Source organism: Epargyreus clarus, unplaced genomic scaffold, assembly GCF_041222505.1.
Source record: "Epargyreus clarus isolate Ecla_fem2 unplaced genomic scaffold, WU_Ecla_fem_2.2 ptg000005l, whole genome shotgun sequence".
In the NCBI taxonomy this organism is placed as follows: domain Eukaryota; kingdom Metazoa; phylum Arthropoda; class Insecta; order Lepidoptera; family Hesperiidae; genus Epargyreus; species Epargyreus clarus.
The window spans coordinates 2,526,544-2,548,149 of NW_027332213.1; the positions used below are offsets into that span (position 1 = coordinate 2,526,544).

The 21,606-nt window shown below is 37.4% G+C and overlaps 1 protein-coding gene across 6 annotated transcripts in view; it reads right to left on the reverse strand.

Annotated features, from left to right (window-relative positions):
- Positions 1–4,106: 4,106 nt before the first annotated feature.
- Positions 4,107–21,606, reverse strand: part of LOC140757921 (CUB domain-containing protein 2) — a 134,497-nt gene continuing 116,997 nt past the window's right edge. For 5 of the 6 annotated variants that reach the window (XM_073093820.1, XM_073093818.1, XM_073093821.1 and 2 more), the window contains 13 exons: positions 18,966–18,992; positions 17,336–17,547; positions 16,469–16,676; positions 15,717–15,925; positions 15,273–15,408; positions 15,054–15,152; positions 14,321–14,544; positions 13,503–13,731; positions 11,109–11,307; positions 10,388–10,592; positions 9,798–9,927; positions 9,101–9,276; positions 4,107–4,303 (listed from right to left, as the gene is read on the reverse strand). In XM_073093820.1, the coding sequence (XP_072949921.1) occupies positions 4,107–4,303; positions 9,101–9,276; positions 9,798–9,927; positions 10,388–10,592; positions 11,109–11,307; positions 13,503–13,731; positions 14,321–14,544; positions 15,054–15,152; positions 15,273–15,408; positions 15,717–15,925; positions 16,469–16,676; positions 17,336–17,547; positions 18,966–18,992 (2,251 nt within the window). Of the gene's footprint in view, positions 4,304–5,176; positions 6,067–9,100; positions 9,277–9,797; positions 9,928–10,387; positions 10,593–11,108; positions 11,308–13,502; positions 13,732–14,320; positions 14,545–15,053; positions 15,153–15,272; positions 15,409–15,716; positions 15,926–16,468; positions 16,677–17,335; positions 17,548–18,965; positions 18,993–21,606 lie in introns of those variants that run through there. The other variant, XM_073093822.1, reaches the window with a different exon arrangement.

Sequence of the window (21,606 nt, forward strand, 5' to 3'; positions counted from 1 at the left end):
GGTACAATGATATTTGTTTCAATACGACCAGTGCCCCAAACGCGTCTGTGCGTTTATTACTTCGATCACTAGTTCTTATTAGTGATCGAAGGTTTATTACACAAATAAATATCAGCATACTAGTCTGAAGCAGTTTTTGTCATATCTCCAATACACTTGTGCAGCCCTGGTACAATGATGTTTGTTTCAAAGCGGCCAGTGCCCCAAACGCTTCTATGCGTTTATTGAGAGACATTAATCTAAAACATTTATCTAGAAGTATAATTTCTAGGGTCGCAACGCCACTCTTATCCCTCGGCCTAGACATCCAAAAAATAAATTGGCGTCCTCTGACTTTTGCACACTCCGGAACAAAATTTATAACATTTCAATCAAGTCGCAATAAGGTTTGTATGCGCGCCGATTTTTAGTTAGATACAATGTAAAAGTCTAGAAGTAGCGAACGAATATGCAGGCCATCTAGTGGTAAGTAGCCGCCTTTGAAAATCTGTGATCAAACCTAAATAGGATTAGAACAAACAAACATAGCGGCTGTTCTTTATTGTTAATTAAATGGAAAAAATATTATTTATATTTTTAACAGACTTCGAAAAAGGAGGAGGTTACTCAATTCGACCGTATATATATTTTTTTTGATATATTTTTTTTTTGATAAATTATTTTCCTATCCACATAAAAAAGATTTCTCACGTTTGCCCGAAACTATTCAATTTCTTAAAGTTATAATTCGTATGGGGCGTTAGGAATAAATAATTTTTACACAACCGATATTGTGAACACATTTTTTAAATTTATTTATTAGCAACTTCATGTTTCAATACGGTGTTAAAAGTTAGTTCAGGTACCAGGGTAATATAACTATAGAGGAGGTCGTTCTTCAAAGATATTCATATTATTTTGTATCTCCCTCGCTCAAAGCGTGCGCAACAAGGTGTGAGCGAGACGCATATACAAAACACAGTTGGTCCTATTTACATTTTGTAACTCACTCGCACATAAGCGTGTACATTAATGTGCGAGTGAGACAAAATATTATGCGAATATATAAAATCCTGCCATCTATTGAGGAAATTAAATACTATTTAATTGTTTGGTTCTAGTTTTGCTTTATGGAGAAGTAGCATAACGTTTCCAAATAAAGTAGACCAAATATTACGGCGATGATGCTGTTACTATATAAGTTTCGAAATTGTTCGTATTATACTAAAGTTATCAATGGAAACAATTATTACACAACACTGTCAACCCCTCGTTGATAGATGGCGCTGTTAGAATTTAAACAGATCTTGGAGCAGATGGCGGCACTGGACTGTTAACGGTATGGTCAATTTGAATTCAGACAGGGAAAGATTGTGTGAAAGTGCCTATGTTAATTAAATTGAACACGAAGTAATTCTGTTTATATAACTCTAAATTGTATATGACGTTCTTGTAAAATATAACTTATTTTAATTACGTCAATGCCTTTCTTTTGGCGCGAAATTTTGTAGCATCAACATCGCATCGCAACGTACGAAAAACATTTATCATGTGTTTCCGACCATATATTGTAAAAAAAATTACATCTATGATAACAACGAGCGAAAGGAACACGTAAATAAACATTTTTGTGCGTGAACTGCTATAAAAATAATGCATTTTGAACTTATTTATACTCAGTAAAATGAAGACTTGAAACGTAAGAATTTTATTGTTGTCACGACAGGTATTTTTACATTATAAAGTTGTTTTAAGTACGTTTCTAGATCTAGGGTCAATTGACGATATTTATTTGTTTTTTTAAACCTCAAAGAAGTAGAATTTCTTAAGTGAGTAGGTACATAAGTAGGCACACGCACGTTTTTTATGTAATATACATAGGTGTAGCATACAAGCATACCAATTGATAGTGGCTACGATAGATAAATAAGATTATATCCTACTTGAAGTCGGCCACACTCTTCACTACCCCTGCACACCTGGAATGCCTCAGAAAATTATGTGTTCCTTAACATGTCCTTACCCTTCAAACTAGAAAATAGCACGCCGAAATATTTACGAACATCATCATCATCATCATCATCATCAACCCATTATTGTCCCACTGCTGGGCACGGGTCTCCTCTCAGAATGAGAAGGATTAGGCCATAGTGTAGACTTCACATACCGTTGCTTTTTTTTTTTGTTTTTTATAAATCTCTCAGGTATGCAGGTTTCCTCACGATGTTTTCCTTCACCGTTTAAGAAGTGATAATTATACAGATTTCTAATACGCACATAAATTTGAAAATCAGAGGTGCGTGCCTGGGATTTGAACCTCGGCCCCCTCGAACGAAAGGCCGCGTTTCTTAACCACTAGGCTATCACTGCTATATGGCTATCACTGCTATATTTACGAACGCACGAATAAATTTATGACGCTGTTATTAGGTAGCAATAGGTTTAGCGGTGGTGGCGCCGGGGTCGAATTACAGAGATTTCTACTATACAGTAATAGCTAGACCCATGTCTAGCTTCCTTGTCTGCGAAAATATTATATCAAAACATATAAAACGGCTTGCCACGGTCACACGAACAACTTCTGTAGATATAAATTGAACCTAACATTGAGGATACATCTGTATTGATTTTTGGTTTATATACCTTTTGAATAAATGATTTAGAGGGGGATTAAGCGGGAGAAATAGGTAGTATATACTATTATTATGAATCATGTCACAAGTCTGTATTATTATTTTAACAAAACTGTTTTTACCAAGAAACAAATGACATAAATTACGATTTTTGTATGGCATACGTTAAGTACAGGTATGTTAAGATCAAAGATATAATGTATATTTTCTTCTCAGAAAAGCAAACTCTCCGAACTAGTAAAGTTTTCATACGAGTATATTATTATGTGGTATTAACATTACACGTTTATAAAATTACATTACAAGAATGAATGTATAATGCTTCAAAACAACTACCGTATATTATGCAACTAGCGTAGACTTTTCTTCCAAACCCATTCTAAATTCGTCCAAAATATTCTTCTACAACGTAGCACGTGTAGCATCGTAGATGTGGCGTCTACGCATTTTAGACGTCTACGGTGCGTTACGTAGATTTCCAAATTGGACTAAAAATGACAAATTCAACATTTTTATAAATTGTTTTGCACTTTTATTTCAAAGTTGAACAAATAACAATATACAAAAACATATAACATTCCAAACGGTGTTTTATTACATTTAGTTAAGGAATTGCTTATAAAATGTAAGGAAATATGTGAGTATATCGTAGACCTACATGGTTTCCTTAAATTACTTAAATATTTAACGTTATTGCTTGTATATGACCCGAATTGTATAGTTGGAATACAGTTTCAGCTTGCAAGATTGAAACATTTCATTGCGCGGTTTTAAACTGATTTTTATTTAACTTATTGGAACTGAAAATAGACGAAATCAAAATCGATTTTTAATTTTATTTAAAAGATAATTATTACAATATACAAAACCTGAATAATATTGCTAACCTATACCGTTAGCAATTACACTTGTCAAGAAATTACTTGTAAAATTTAAAAATGTAAGTACATTTAATATTAACATTGCTTGCATATAATTCATAGATTTATATATTTTCAGTGTGCAATGTACTTATATCAGGAAGACTGGAACGTTATATAATAATATTGAATCTCAACATGAATATACCTATAACTTCATTCCGTGTGTCTTAGGGTGAACACATAGATTAGTAAAGATTACTCACTTTTAACAAGAAAATATAACCAGTTTTGACAATTTAAATTATCACTTTCATCTATTTTCGTGTTTGAAAAATATTAAAAAATGTAGTTTTTAGATCATTTAGGAATGAAACGATATTTCTCTGCACTTTTTCTTCGATTCCGTGTTTTTGCACCACTAACTGCGCTTGTCGGCATTGTTTCGCGTAAATTACACCATGACAGCCATTAAGTGGCCGACAGAATTGTCAGCCGTTTAAGCCTTTTAATGTCTTCCTTCAACAAGGCGGTGAGATATCTATACTTATCTATGGTTAGGGTGAGCAAGGTAAATAAAAGTCAATCGATACGTTAAAGTGTTGTATTGTGTGTACGGTGGGGGGGCCGTTCGTCATACGGTGTCGTGCGGCGCGGCGAGGCGGGCGGCGCAGCGCGGCGGCGGGCGCGGCGGCGGCGGGCGCGCGCGCGGGCCGGAGCGCCGCCGCCGCCGCCAGCACGCCGCCAGCGCCGCCGCGCCGCCGCCGCCCGCGCACGCCGCCACCCACCACGCCGCGCCGCCCGCGCCGCCCGCCGCCTCGCCGCCCGCGCCTGCACACGCCGCCTAGTACTCGCCACCGGTCACGAGTTACGTTACACACGCTCTACTTCACGTTTGCGAACCGATAACGGAGCTTTACACGCGGCAAATTCCCTCTTGAACATTATGTTATTTAAATTTTATATAAACACGTCTTTGACTATATAGGTACATAGTTACTCAGTTAAAGTAATTAAATAATATCTGATTGTATTGCGAATTTTAAAAATATTTCACATTGAGGAATTTGCCACGAATTCACTACACTTTTTTCCAAGACATTGAAAAAGCTTTGAACTAGACTGCCCGAATAATAACTCGAAAAACGATGATTTACAAAATTAAAATATAAATTTATATAAATACGATAACCGAAAATTGTGCTGTTCTTAATATTTCTATTAAAAATACTTGTTTATTTTTATAAAGAAACCCTCAAGCATTTTACTAGTTAATCCATTAATCTATTAGTACATGTATGCCTTTTTATAAACCACCATATGATGAATTTTGAAGAGTATATTTGATTGAGAACCAAAAAATGGTTTCTACAGACATTCACGGGCAATCTAGTTATTTTCAGTCACAAAACCTTTTTGTAAATGGTACCAATTAAATCCAATAAATGCTAAAGGATCACAACACAAGATTTACAAAATAAAATGCAGTTTAAAACGAAACAAATGCGACTGATCCATTCATTTTAAAATTTTGAAGGTTTTGCTAGAAGAATAATGTATTAAATGACGATTTTGAATAAATAAACTGCTATATATTTAAGTACCTACATAATATCCTGTAGAGTGAAATCACGCAGCACAAGTTTCAAGAACATTTATAATCTTTGGTCATGTTTACAAAGCAAAGGTTCAAAATCGTCGATATGATATTTATATCCTTCTACACATTGGTGCGTTTTAATTCATCACTTTTAAATTTGCCTTTTTTATTTTATGACATGCAACATTTAAATGTTTTGTTTAGACAGGAAGCACAACATGGCACATGATGAAGCGGTGTCGATTCTCGCTTACACGTAGTCCTTACAACGTCATTCTTTCTTGCAATTTCTTATAACGCAACAGAAAACTTGCTAGAAAGAATTGTTATAATCTGTGAAGCGCACGCAAAAGCTTAGCACATGAAGCTTAAATTGCCTTGACGTAATTTTTATTAATTTTCGAGTTGATAGTCTGTCCCAATTAATAAAGTTCACTTTCACATTCAAAATACTTATAGATATTATAGTTGTTACGACGTTTATATTAAAACTAGGATTATATATTATAATGCATAATTTTTAAGTGTAGTTTTCCTAGTTAACATTATATATTTTTTAAATAAGTTCAAATTTAAAACAATTTATACATACCAAGTCTATTTATGTGAATGGAAATTAACTGTATTTTTTTTTAATTCTTTATATCATTATAAATAATGACAAATATTTGTAGTAGGATATCGGCTTGTCATAACAAGTGTTTTTATATTAATAGTTACGTCTTCACTTACTCTACCACCGTCAAACCGTAACAAATGAATGAATTATGACATGGCGATCGGAATCATGATCTGTGAGCACAGAGAGCGAAGCGGAAGCGCATGACGCACGACGATGAGAAGCGGAAGAGAGATGGTCATGCTGGCGGGGTCGGAGCGGGGCGGGATGGTAGTAGACTCACGTGCGCAGCGCCCGGTCAGTGCGGGGCGGCGAGCACAAGCGAGAGGACGACGAGCGCGGCGCGCGGCGCGGCCCGGCCCGCCGCCGCACCGCCTGCGCACACCGCCGCGTCAGCCCTCGCACCCGCCGCCGGGCCTACTCTACAGCCCCAGCCCGGAAACCAACTGGATCTACCTCTAGCGATCCACGTTGCTTTCGGACACCGAAGCTATAGACACACGCTACCTGGCTCCGGCACCGATTCGACTGTCGCTCGTTTCGTTTCGAATACGGATACCGGCGAGACCAGGCGATTTTACCAACTTTCCTCGAATGAATGCAATCGATAGAATTGCACCGATACTAGGAATAGTTGTTAATCGGAAGAAGTAAAGAAATACTCGCTCAATTTATGTCAATACTTCTTGATTGTTGAAATTTGGAGGTAAGCGAAGAAGAGATCGGCTAGGCACAATATAGCGAGATATTCGTTATTGGCACGTTTTGATACTTTATAGATGCATCGATATAGAAATTCAGCAGTTGCAGTGCCGGCAGAAGAGACAGCGAAAGCGGGGTAAATAAGAAGTAGTGACGTAAAATTGACAAAAGTATTTGAGCGGCGGCGCGGTGCCCCGGGCGTATAGTGCGATGACTCAATGCAAGCTTCGTCCCATTGGAATTTACTCCTATTTATTCCAAAATACACTAACTTCGACTGCGCTAATAAAAATTTTGTTCAAAAAATTTAGCAATTTATATTCCAACTCTCCTGAGTCATCACAGTATTTGAGAAAAGGATAGAGACGATTTTAGAGAATTGTTAAGTGGAGCATTATATGGATGTAGAATGATTTTATGTGATAAAGTTTAAAAAGTAAATTTAAAGGGGGCGCTGTTTGTAAATAAAAACGGCCATAATCTTGCAACATCGTCAATATATTATACTATTTCACCAACAATTATTAATGTAATTTTGTTTAAAATCCTTCTAAACTCCTACCAACATAATAATAGTAAGTACATTTTGTTCGAACATCCTCTGAGACAAAGATTGCATTGAACCGTCAGTACTGAGAAGTTTAAAGTACAGTGAATATAACATTATTCATGTTATTTAAGGATCATAGTTTAACAGTACTACAGTGTTTAGATACAATATCTTACAATATAGAAGATGAAAGCAGGAGTAAGCAGCAAGACTGCTTTTAAACTGTAAGAGCGACTGTAGCATAATTCAAAGTAATTTTTGACTCATTTTTCAGGCGACCTGCAAACTTTAACATACTTTTACACTAAAACTTCGGGCCAATCATTTTTGTACCATCTGTAGCTTGTCTGTAACATTGCTGCTTACTCCTTTAACAAGCTACATTTTAACATTGTTTTTTATACTTCAAACTCGATTATGTTAAGATGCCACGACAAAATGCAACTGTGTAGAATACAATATCGTTACATGTGGAAATGCGAAGTGCGAACAACAGAATACAGGAGAGGTGAATAATTCTATCAGCGAAATTTTGAAAAGTCGGACACAAGAAAGAAATATTCCTTTCGAAGTAGCCAATCGGTGAGGAGATCAATAAAGAATTGTACTGTAGGTACCTACCGTTGGAAGTCACTTTTGGATATGTTATACTTTGATTCATATAACTTATTTTAATAATTTCTACTCAGTACCGGATTGCTAATTTTTAAGGACGTTTCGGCAACCCAGATCAGGTTTTCAACCCTCGTCTTAGCATAATCGTTACCTATTTTAGCCCCCTTATTATACAATACTATAATCTTTATCGAGTAGATATATTTCAATTTCAACTACATCAACAGACATAATATATTATATAAGTAGATAATTATAATTATTTATTAACCTTAATGATCTAAATTTAAAATTTGTTCATAGTTAATATATTATACTGTTAACTTATGCTATGGTGTGTTTGTGTGTAGCTGTGAGTATGCTGGGCTGTGCAGTATTAAACTTTTGTTCGATTGTCTCATAATTTTGTTGTCAAGATTGTACTGAATAAAGTAGGTTCTTCGTCGGATTTATAAATAGGTATTAATTTCGTCGAAAACCTGATATTGTTATTACAGGTTTTTACTTTGTCGGCACATTGTTTATTTCTATTTTGAAGATTTGAATTAAAATGTACATAAAAAGCCAACATACTATATATATCTAGAGAAAACGATATAGCAGAGAAGCTCCATTTTAAATGTAACCGTTTCATTTCAAAAAGATTACTTGCGTTATGGTAAATCAGGGTAAATTTACAATCATTATTATCATAATACTGATTTATATTCCCTGAGCATGGTGAGATATTGTGACATTTGTCAAGCATATTAGTAAGTGGCGTAGCTGTAATGTGAGCGTGTATTTAAAGTATATTAGTATGTACGGCGCCGACGCGATGCAATAAGCCAGAGTTGTTCATATTGCAATACTGATGTAGATAAATGCTGTATCGAGTGGTTGTGTGTGTAATAGTGTATGTATGTATGTGTGTGCGTGCGTGTTTGTGTGAAAGAGAGAGAAGGGGAGAGATAAAGAGAAATAGATACCTAGGTTGTGTGTTTTAATATGTTATAATAATTGGACACAGCTTGGTTGCGCGATATTAATACTTTGCTGTGAGATCTAGTTGGTGGCGATATAATATTTCAGTAATGTAGGTAAGCCAGCAATGAGCGATAACCATTCCATAGATAGTATACTTTTATATGTGTGAGCTACAAAAAGCTGGCCTGGTAGGCACGTCGTTGTTGGTGCACCTAGGTATCCAAAATCAATATCTATGTGGAAACAGGTGTATGTGGGTACGCATTTGTTTGTGTGAAGGCATCCCTGTATAATCGAGCGGGTGTAGATGTATATCTAATTTGAATGGTTCTAACTGAACCAGAATAATTGAATCTTACGTGTGTCACTCTCACCCTCTCTCCCTTTGCGTGTGTATATAATAAGGTGTGTTTGCATATATGTATTTGTGTGTGTGTGTGTTTGTGTGTGTGTGTATGTAAGTAAGTGTGTGTGTGTGTGTGTGTGTGTGTGTGTGTGTGTGTTTTTGTGTGTGTGTGTGTGTGTGTGTGTGTGTGTGTGTGTGTGTGTGTGTGCGTGTGCATGGTGCATACTAACAGTGCGCGGGGCGTTCCCGGGGCGCGCCGGCGCAGTGCTGCAGGCCGGAGCAGGCGGCGGCGGGCGGCAGGCAGGCGCCGGCGCAGGGCGCGCCGCACGCGTCGCTCGCCGGCGACACCTCCGTCCACACCGCGCGCCACCCCGCCGCGCCCACTGACTTGTCCGCGATTATGAACCTGCGGACGTGTTACAGACTTCTTTTGTGTCACGTTAGTTTAAAAGGTTTGTAAGAGGCGGTAAGAGTAAGAGATATGAGTTATGTTTTAACGAGCTTTGCACACCATTATACGGAAATAATAGAACATATTTATTCTAAAATTAAAATTTATTGATATTAGAATCCTATATTTGTATTTTCGATATTACGAGTAGTACCTATAGATAAAATTTATTTTAGACATTTTGTAACTGCGGCGAGTTAAAATTTTCAATTGACATCAATTTACTATGGCTAAAATTAACGAAATCGAACAATCAATCGAACGAAAGAATCTTTCGTAAATTTAAATACCAAGCTTCTCATTTAATATATAAATTAAGGTTCCCATTGTAATAACACAAATGATTTTTCAACTTTAATTTTTTTACCACCGTTCGGAAAATATTTTAAAATTCATCCAGATTTCAAATCTATCTGTCAAATCTTTCCGCTCGAGTCGTTATGGCATCATTGTATTGCCATATGCGTGTTACTCACGAGAGGCGGATGGAGTTGGAGGAGGAGAGGTACTGCCAGCGGTCGCTGGGTGCCTTCTCGCCGCACAGCTCCAGCGGCGGCCCGGGGCTTTCGTACCACAGCCGCAACACCGCCGCCGGGCACCCGCGCTCTGCAAACATTACAATTATCTATATTTAGTATATTATAGCAAAACGCTAATGTTTACGTTTTATGATGCCTGCATTATTGGACAGCTTCGAACCAATATTTATACGATTAATCTATGGTTAAAAAATAAGATACGGTAAAAATAAAACATCACATTACCAACTATTCTTTCTTACTTATAGCAAAACCTTTGTTGCCATATTGCGTAGCGCAAAGACTGATTAAAGAAAAGACACCGGTGTGAGTCATGGTAAAGCCATGTCTACGAAAGAATACTATAGCAGTCTCGACATAGAATCTCTAGAAGAACTCCGCGGGATTTTGTTCTATGAAGAGTACGGCATAATATCCTCTCCATTTTCCTGCGACTGGGAGGTACTCGTGCAGGATTACCCCACGTAAAAGAAAATTAAAAAAGGCGAAATTCATATACAAATTTGGCTTGTAAAGAAACGACGTACCGGTGAGATGTCCCTCGACGGCGAAGTGCTCGAAGTTGAGCAGCAGGCGCTTGCCGGGGCGCGCCGTCACGAACCAGTTGCAGACGCGCGACGCGGAGCTGCGGCCCGGCGCCTCGTACGGCAGCGGGTAGCGCGGCGACGTGATCACGCCCCACTCCGCGCCCGACATGTTGCCGCCGCAGTCGCCGAATATCGACTTCGCCGGCTGCGACACGTAGTATAGTATCTTAAGCATTTCAACGCATAATGACGAACGAAAGCTTTAGGCTGGACGCTTTATGAAGAGCAAGTGCACTGTGTTACTTTAGCGAATTTTTTGCTTGTTCTGACATTGCTGGATTAACTCGGAAAAAATAGGTCTATTCCGAATTTCATTCATATAAGTGCTTTAAGTTTCTACATATAGATCAGTTAAAAAGCGTAGCTATCTCCCAATAATCGATTTTTTAATAATATTTTTTGATTTGTACGTGTATTACAGATGTAATTTTAAGTTATTATAATATAATTTGCTAAAAGATTTTAAACTTCTCAATGCGCTAAACCATATTGAGAAAAGTTACTACCTGCATAAATTATAAATACCAACTTTGACGAAAGAGGAACGAATAGACTATAACTATAATTTGAAATTTCAGAAAAAGTCTGCATATTTACAATTCATCTGTACAGACAAAAATCTAAGCCTATGTCAACGAATATTAACAAATAGCCCACAAACCTCAAAAATATACCGCGCCTTGAACCCCGAGGCGACATTATCGTAGTCGGTGTGCAGCGCGATGAGCAGGCCGAGCGCGCCGCGCGGCGACTGCAGCGGGCCCGGCGTGGCCGCGCCGCACCAGCGCCCCAGCGGCACGCGCGAGCTGTCGCGCCCCGTCCACCACGCCTCCACCCAGTCCTCGCTGCACGTTGCGCCGCTGGGAACAAATTACCGATATTCAACCGCTGCATGTTGCGCCGCTACACAAATATACGCCGATCCTTCATAGATTAGGATTAGTAGTTTTTTATTCTAATGTGGAGTAGCAGACGAGCATGCAGTCCACCGGATGATAAGTGGCTATTGCCACCCATGGACATCTGTAATTAACCCCAGATAGAATTAGCTATTCCTACCTGAGGTCGGCCACAGATGCGCCGCTACCCCTGAGGATTGACCTAAAAAGTCTTAGAAAAGTATGTATCCATTACCACACCCTTCAAAACAGAACACAGCAACGCTAAACACTGCTGTTATGAAACAGGAATAGGTGTGGCGGTAGTGCCACCGGAGTTGAAGTATAAAGGATTCTAGCACCTTCAAAAACCCCCCGGACACAATCCCCGACCGGACAAATATCTTAATGACGAATTAAGATTTCTGTTCTGGATCTGAGTGTTTGTGTATAACTTTATGTATCTGTACTCATATTTCCATCCTTCATCCATGACACTCACGACACAGGTAATTTGATTGTGGGGTTGTGAGTATAAAACGCGTCTTTTGAAGGTGGTAGAACCCATTGTGGTTTGATTCCAGAGGCACCGCCTTCACATCTTCCATCTAATAACAGCAGAGTGTTAAAGGAAAACATTACACGATAGTGAATCGTATCATGCTCATACATACTTGAAAGTAATGTCTGGTCCTACCTAAAATCGATTATGAAGTCTTTCTCTAAGGATCAAGTTGGAATGCTTTTCATACTTTTAAAATAAAAAATGACCGTTTAAGACACTTATCAACAGACAATTTAACACGTTCCCTGCGGCACAGATTTTTCTGTACTTTCCATTACTGCGTTACGAGTTGTTTTAAACCTCGTCCTATATCCGACATTGTGGCGGCACGAGGCGTGTTAAATCCCACCGCCCGAAGGAGACTAAAATCCTTTTTTTGGCGCCAAATAAGACAAAATCGACGGCTTTTGTCTTGATTATTATTAACAATGAGTTGATTAACCTAAAACTGCCGCCGCCCTTTGTTAAATTCGTTACTTTAGATTCTATGGGTAAAATAAAATGTGGGTCTAATGCACCTCGGACCGCACTGAAAAATGGCAGGTTTCCATATAATTTAGTGATGGGAAAATAAATATCGATTTTATTTTATTGTTTTTATTTATAAACGTTATGGACAGAATGAATACAAAAAGGGGAAAAGTTATGGATGTTTTTCATTGAAACATTTCAGACAATAAGGTTTTTTGCAAACAGTGCATTCCGTGAGATTTTTTTTTTGGTTTTTTTTGTCTGCCTCACGACATGTCAAGAATGTGCGGAGTTTTTCGTAGCATCCGACACATCTCTTCTTCTTTGGACCCTTATCGAGATGATGTGCTTTCTTTGCAGTGGATTCTGAAAAGTAGGAGCGAGTAGATTAGGGTAAAGAGTAATCGGAATACTCGGTAACGATTTTGCCTACGTTTCCTATATCAATAATGTAGCTACTTAACTTTTGTTTGAACCATAACAGGAAACGTAATTATCTATAATGTAATTTCTTACTATACGGATATACGCCTAGCCTGCCAAGTCTCACTACTGGACTTTCACCTAGACAGAGTATATTTGTGACTTACCTGTTTTTGAAATATCTTCCTGTATTCTGATTCTGGCTCAGATTTTTCAACCGGTTTTTCTTCATCTTCCTCCATGATCAACTTTTTTCGGCAACGTTTCGACATGATAATTTTCAACATAAAGACAGCGGTCCTACTTCCTCGCTACGCAGCCTCGACTGCGTTGCACAACACTAACCACGTGAAGCTAGCGTGGGGTGCGGTACGAGGTGCGTGGGGAAACGAGGCGTTCCCAACCTCGTTCCGCACTGTGTTAGCATTATTATTTGTTCAGTGCGGTACGAGGTCTAACAAACCCGACATTAGGTCGGTGTACCATAGAACTAGGAATCAGTAGCACATCACAAACATATAGTTATCACTCTCCTACACTGAACCAGACGGAAGTTATGCCTCTCGCACCACAGAGAAGTTAAAGTTTTTTCTTACCGCTATAACGACCAGACATGGACGAGGTGTTTTAAGCCGCGTTCCGCAGCTAACGTGTTAAGGAAATCCTATGTCTAGGATTTCCTTTGAGAGAAAACAAGTTAGATTTCCAAAAAACTCACCTATACAAGCCAGCAGTCGCGTTCCACGCGTCCGCCTTAACCTTGAAGTGGTCGAACACGACGGTGACCTGCTCGTTGGGGGTGGCGTCGAGCGTGTACGTGCAGTTGGTGTGCGAGGGGTAGTTGGAGGGGTAGCGCGGCGAGTTGAACTCCCCGCGCTTCTTCGCCTCCGAGCGGTACGTGAACGCGCACTCGCCGCCCGGCGCCGCTGTGCCTGGAACTCGGTACTCTGGAAAATGGAGAAAGTTGGTATTAAAATCACTAACTACCATTAATTCATTATATTAATCAATCTGTGGCATGTATTTTGTCTAGATTTATGCAAAGACTGATATACAAATCTCAGAACAATACTAGCAGCATGTTCTGAGATACAAATAAATAAAGCTTTTCATTTTCATAGCCCACAAGCCATAGACACACAAAAAAGCCGCATACCTCTGGTGTAGTGTCATTAGGTATAATGCGAATATCCAACATTAACATACATATTTGGACATGGACCATATTCTTAAGTCACTATGTATTGAAAGATTCACTGTGTTTAGTATTCGTCAAGGAAGTCTCGGATCCTCTTAAGAGTGATATCGATTATTCTTCGTGAAGTCCTTCCAAAATAGCATGTGTATTGAATATAACTCAACTTTGGAAAAAAAACCTAGTTGCTTACACCCGTTATTAATAATCAGTCTTTTGTTTCCCAAAGATCAACATTTGACAATTCACATTGATAAAGCCTAATTTCGAATTCCGATATGTAGAAACAGATTGTTTTTAATAACGGGCCTTAGTAAACCATAGTCTCATACGCAACTCACCAGTCTCAAAAGTATATTTAGCCTTGAACCCGCGGCCCTGGTGCTCGCCGGAGCTGAACACCATGACGAGGCGCGGCCCGTCCGAGAGCAGCGGCGGCGGGAAGGCGGGCGGGCCGGCCGCGCCCTCGCCGCACAGCTCCGCGTCGTGCTTGTCGTACGAGTCCGTCGCCTCCTGCCCGCGCAGGTACACCTTCAGGTAGCCGTCGTGGCACGTGCTCGCTGATCTGGACGGATTGGGAATATTGGTGTAATGTTTTGTACAGGTGTACGGAGGTTTTTTTATAATATAGTTGTAGCAAATGAGCATGCAGTCCACCTGATAGTAAGTGGCTAGTGCCAAGTGTGCTAGGTGTAGCGGTGAGCCACTGAAGTTGAAACACAAAGGGTTCTTCGACATTTACTATATACTTTATTACTTTAGGATTAGAATGCGCTTTATAAGCTTTTTCTTTACTTGCATAGGTATAATTCGTAATGTGTTTAATATTACGAGTACAACCTAATTTTAAACAAGTTAATCCCAACCGATTGAACTGTAATTTTACATATACGAGTATATTTGGTTTGGATGATAGTGCATGATGAGTTTAGTGACGTCATTCTTTCTTCTTACCACCCGACACGTTAACCAATATAGATACAATAAAACAGTGTCATGACATTGATGTACAAAAAAAGTATTAAGTGTTAATAGATAATTAACTTAGAAGCCAGTTGAACAAGCTATACTTACTCCGGCTTCGGATTATCTACTTTTGGTATAGAAAAGTTCTGAAACTCCAGCCGGACTCTTTCCAAATTTTGTGAGTCTTGCATACCGTATATAAAATATCTGAAACAGTAATAAAAACTTTGATTTTATACCTATTTACTATACTACCAGTACTTGCCAGTATTGGAAAGTTCTGAAAATACATGTTTACTTATTGGTAGAGTCATAGCTAACACTTACCTACAAACAACTTTTTGTATATAGGGGAATGGATAATTTGGATGGTACACGAATCCTGTAGATTCTTTTTTACTAAGGATTTTCTGGTCGCACTCGGAGCCCCTAATGTGCTCGGCGTCGTGTTTACTTATAAAATCTGAAAAAAAAATAGACATTTACTTAATTTACCTACAATTTATGATGATTTCAATTTATTTTCTACAATATTTTTATTTTAAAGGGAAATTTAGAAAGATTATAATTTCAATTAATAATAACAAGTAAAGCAGTGCGGCCAATAAATATATATTAGAATTTTTATTTTTAATTATTACTACTTATATCAAGATTGATTGACATTTTACTAAAAGTCCATATAGTCATATGAAAGGTGCCTCTAGTTAAACATTAAAATCCATACATTACAGTGTTACATTTTTTTACAATATAAGTAATCCCACTCACCTAACTTAACAAAACTCTCTGAGAATTCGAATATACCCTTGAAGCCGCGGTTCTGCGTGTTGGCGGCTCGTGGCAACGTGTAGAAGGTAACGAGCAATCGCTCGTCGCTGGAGTATAAAACTAGATTCCGCTGCTGGCCGCAGTACGTTCCGATCACCGCCGACGTGTTGTCCGGCCCGTCGTACACGCGGACCCAGTCGAAGGGGCAGCTGCCGAGGAGGGTTAGGTTAGTGGAAGGTTGGGTTAGGAAATCATACCATACAATTCCTTTAGGTTTTGTATTGCAGGTTTTTGCTTATAAACAGATGAGTTTACTTCAAGATTAGGCTAATCTGTAGATTTACATCGTGTCAAATTAATAAAAGCGCAAAGAATTACACCCGGACTGCATACTGGATAGTTTTCTACATGTGTGGATTGGGGTGGAGAATTTGACTCGCTTTCCTTATCGTGACTTCATAGTTCCAATTTGATGTTGTATAACAGCATGCAATTAAAAGAAATCTTACTGTTACTGTCAAATAAGTATATTAAGACAGTAACAGTAATAATTGTAAACGATAATTGTGTTCAACCCTTAATTATGAATACATAGATGACAAGTATACTCATGAATTTTAGAGACCGACTGAGAATTACGTATCATATTATTCTCCGCAATAGTAAAAAAATATTAAGCAAACCGATTAATACCGCTATCTTTATCTATTTTCGTAAAGTATGAGAAAGTAAATGGGGCTATGAGTACTCACTGGGGGCCGCCGAAGAAGAGATCGAAGTCGCGAAACTCGAGACGAATGCGTTGTCCTGGCTTGCCGGCGAACTGGTAGTTGCATGTGATGTCCTTGGGGTAGATGCCGGGGTACGTGGGGGACAGCAGCAGCCCTGTCTTGTTCTTGCTGGCGTTGATCACGAACGAGCACATTGTGTTGGGGATGGGCGTGCCCACCTCGAATTCCGCTGTACGATGAAACATAGAGAAATCGAACTCAAAATATGTTAACTATACATATATGTATAAGTGTATGGCAGTGATAGCCTAGTGGTTAAGAAACTCGGCCTCTCGAGTGAAGGGTCCGAGATTCAAATCCTAGGCACGCACCGCTGATTTTTCAAAGTTATGTGCGTATTAGAAATTAATTATCACTTGCTAAACGGTGAAGGAAAACATCGTGAGGAAACCTGCATACCTGAGAGATTACCGTCCTACTCTTAACGTCACTATCCTCTATAACGCATAACGCACGAATTCATAACGCAGGAATAGTGCGCATTAGTAAACTTCGCACAATAAGGAGTATTTTGAGAAAAACTCAGAGATATGTGGATTTTCCTCACGATGTCTCTCTTCAGCATTAAAACTACTAAGTAGAAAATTATTTGTTATACCGAAAGTTATTACGAAAATCTTGAAATTTAAACCATATTGACAAACTGATATATCGACGACCAATATCAAATCAATTTTTTTTTTAAATTCAAAATAGGTTCTTTACAGAGCACTTTTTGAATGTCAATAGGTATATTAGCAGTTCTGTGATAATGGTCTATTTTCTATTTCCCTATCAACTGGCAGCTAACACAACCTTAATACAAATAGTGACGTAAGGTTCACTTACACGCGTTGATGAAGCGATAGGTGCCTGCGAAGAGCGTTGGCGGGGTGTAAGTGTTGTCGGTGAAGAAGGCGAGCGCGACCGCCCGGTAGAGCGACACGCGGCGCCGCGGCGGGATGGGCCCGCAGTACCGGCCGCCGAACGCCGAGTTGACCAACTCGCCCGCCTCCAGCGATGCCACCTCGGAGTATATGTCCATGTACTCGTGCATACATCTGGAGAAACGGCCATTATTAACATCAGTTACTGTTGTCTGAAGATTATACTATATATTATGATCGTCTATATTTAGCATTAACAAAGATGTACGCACCTGTAACTGTCATGCATACCAGTCTACGTGTTTAGAATAAGTTTGTATAATATATATTGTATGTAATGCTGTTGGTGTGTCTTTAATAAATAAATAAATAAAATAAATAAATAAATAAGATCAAATTATCAAGCGATTTTAGGAGATATACAGCTGCGTCTTCTTCTCTGCAAAGTTACTTCTCTTTCAACTTAACGTGTAAGGTTGACAATACATCTATTGTATCTTTAATCAACTTCACGTTGGATTCTTCTAATTACAGTATAAAGTATATTATAATAATAATATTTGTCCCACTTATTATATTATGTTATATCCGGTGTAGCTATTACATAAATCTAAAATGTGCTTAACATCAAGTGGACAGCTCTCATAGATACGCCTATTACTTTCGCTATATACTTGGTTAGTGTTGCAGATATTATGGTTATTTACTGTTATGTATTCTTATTCATAAATAACTGTGGGAACAAAATTGTATCCATGAATTTTGAGGGTACATTTAAGACAAATTTTATTTTAAGTATTTCTTATAACCGGCAAGCAATCGTATTTAATCGTGGATTTTATAATATTATAAAAGAATTGTAAAAAAAAAATAGTGTGTTAAAGAAAACTTTGATGACAAAATACCTCTAAATTGCAACTCACATTGAAACAGCAATAATAAATTAGGATGTTTATCCACAAAACAATAAATGTTTCGGTGAATCTTTCGTTCACTACAAATATAGCTTTCGGAAATCCTAATAAATAAATCAGTAGTTTCCAGTAAAGGTTCATAGGTCCCAGGAATAGTTTGACCCAATTCTGTCCGCCTGGTGTAACGGGCCCTTGTTATGCTTGAGGGAAAACATGTTTGTGTCTCATTTGTTTCCTTATTGAAAAAAATATGTTTGTTTGTATTCTGCTATTCCAACTTATTGCACATAGAACTAAGGTTATTTTTAGTCCTTTAATATTTGGTGCCGATTGCATTATGTGTCGATGGTTGATTAATTACGATCAAAATATTGGTATAGCGAGTTTTAGAACTTGCATTCCCATTGAATATATCATTATCATTAATTTATAAGTAACTAGTAGTGCTTCGATCCCGTTTTAAATAAATAATATGGCATACATATAACTTAAAATGTGTACCTTAATTGGAATGGCAGTGGCGCCATCTGTCGAAAATTAGTTTTAGGAACTCAGAAACTTTCGTAGGCACAAGAACTTTTCTAAAGATCATCACATGATCAAATGCATAGTTTAGGATTCTATAAAGGACATACGGACAAAAAATCATTTTTCTACATATAGATAAGTAATACTCACGACGGCAATTCCCCCACTGCGGCTCCACTGAAAAAAAAAAAATTAAAATATTACTTAAAATCTTAAAAGAACTTCTTAGGTGGTATAACAATACCTATATTGTCAATATTCAGCGTTTGGTACACCCTATTTATTCACTTTCTCAAATATGTTAAACCTTTAATTAAAGCGCTATCTACTGCCACTCAATTTAATCCAAAGACATTGATTTATCTTTGCTTCCGCTCACTAAATTTATTTTCGTAGCTTCCATTACGGATGAATAAACGTTCAAGAGTCCTTTAGATTAGTCAGAAGTCAACATTTGTCGCTTATTGAGAGATAAATATCTGCATTGCTAGATATACTCAATATTGTAATCAAAAATGTCTATTAAGGTTTTTGACATTAAAGTATGGGTACTTATACTGTGCAATGTGGTGCTATATCATCGCATTTGTACCCAAATGACATGTTAAACTAAGAGTTATTTAATAAACATCTAGCAATTACATGAGGCATTTCAACTATGTCTGAAGAATAGAACTGTATCTCGAGCGGATCTCAGTGAGACTCCGAATGGCGTCTTACTAAACCCAAAATATTAATTTCAAATTCAAATTCAAATTATTTATTGCTCATGCTTATTATTATATAGGTCTTACAAATTAAGTATAGTGCAAGCATGCACCCTGCTAGGGTATTGCAATTTAATATTTACAAATTTATTTTTTTAACACGAAATGTCTTATCATTATTAAACAATTTTTAAAATTAATAGAAAAAATTATATCTATTGTAACATTGTCGAGATAGAATTAATTTTACATGTCAATTATTTTAAAGAATTAATATAATGTAATAATCATAATAGTTAATTAGTCAATTATTTGTATAGGTCAGAATGTCTCTTATGTTAATAATATTATTTAATTGTCAATTTGGTTAAAATCAAATAAAGGAAATCATTAAATAGAGGAAATCATTTGATAATCATTTGAAAAACTCTTGTAGGGAATAATAACATTTGGTAATTAATAGTTTTTTTAGTTTATTTTTAAATTGTACCAAGTTTTCGTTTTGAATATTTTTCGGAATTTTATTATAAATTTTTACACACATGGAGTAGGGTCCTGAGCCACACATAGCCAGTCTTGATGGTGGTACTGCGAGTTTATATGGGTTTCGTGAGCTATATTTATTCATTTCTTTAGAATGGACAAATAAATTGTTATGTTTCTTTACAAAGATGCATGTTTCCAGGATGTACATTGATGTTAACGTTAATATGTTTAAATTGGTAAAATGTTTTCTGCAACTTTCTGTTTGTCTAATGTTTGCTAGTATTCGTATGCATTTTTTTTGTAAAGTAAACACCTTGTGTGTGTCTGTGCTATTACCCCAGAGTACTATGCCGTATTGGAGCCAAGCATGCGCATATCCGTAATAGGCAGACTTTGCTGTTTTTAGATCTGTGACCTTTTTTAATTCATAAAGGGCGTATGTAAATCTAGATAGTTTAGTTGACAAATATTGAATATGATTTTTCCAATTTATGTGTGTATCGATGTGTAGCCCTAATAGTCTTACACTATCCACGCATTCTACTTGTGTACTTTTTATTTGGTAGTTAATATTTAAAGGGCTTTTTTGGTGTGGTCTAAATTGCAATATCTTTGTTTTATTTAAATTTATTTTTAAATTATGATCGATTAGCCAGGAATTTACATTATCCAAGAGCGTATTCAGTTGTTGATTTAGTTGAGAGTCTTCTGAACAGGGGAGTACTAAAGAAATATCGTCCGCAAATAATACACACGGTGTGTTGACGCATTTTGGCAAATCATTTATATATATTAGAAATAATATACATCCAAGTACGGATCCCTGCGGTATTGATTTTTTAAGTTCAATTACGCTTGATTTTTCTTTAGTAATGTTACCAGTTTCCATATCATAATGCTCTATTTCCGTGTACTGGGTTCGATTACTTAAGTAGGAGGCGAACCAGTCGTATGCTGTTCCCCTTATACCTATTCCGTGTAACTTATTTAGAAGTATATTGTATTTTACCCGGTCATATGCTTTACTCATATCCAATAGAATTCCAACGGCGTATTTTTTATCGTTTAATAATTTTAGAATTTGTTGTACATATTTAAAAACTGCCAGTGTTGTCGAACGGTTTTTTCGGAAGCCGTTTTGACTCTCATCTAGGACATTATACTTCTCACAGAAAGAGTAGAGTCGTGTGGACATGATTGTTTCAAATATTTTTGAAAAGCTTGGCAAAAGAGCTATGGGACGATAGTTATTGCAGTCTGTTATGTCACCTTTTTTGTGAATTGGTGTAATTTTAGCTATTTTTAGGAGATTAGGTACTACTCCTTCTGAGAGGGATTGGTTAATTAATATGGTAAGGGGTAAAGTCAATTCATTTACGCATTTTTTTATTAAAATCGGCGGTATTTCGTCACATCCGAAGGTATATTTACTTTTTAAATTTTTTATAATGTATTGAACTTCTTTACTTAAGACAGGCCTTATATAGATTGAGTTTTCTGTGGGATTTATAACTGATCTACCATGACTTATTAAGCTGGCATCACTCCCTGTTGTGGCAAATAAATCGTTGAAGTAATTGGTTATTATAGAAGGGTTA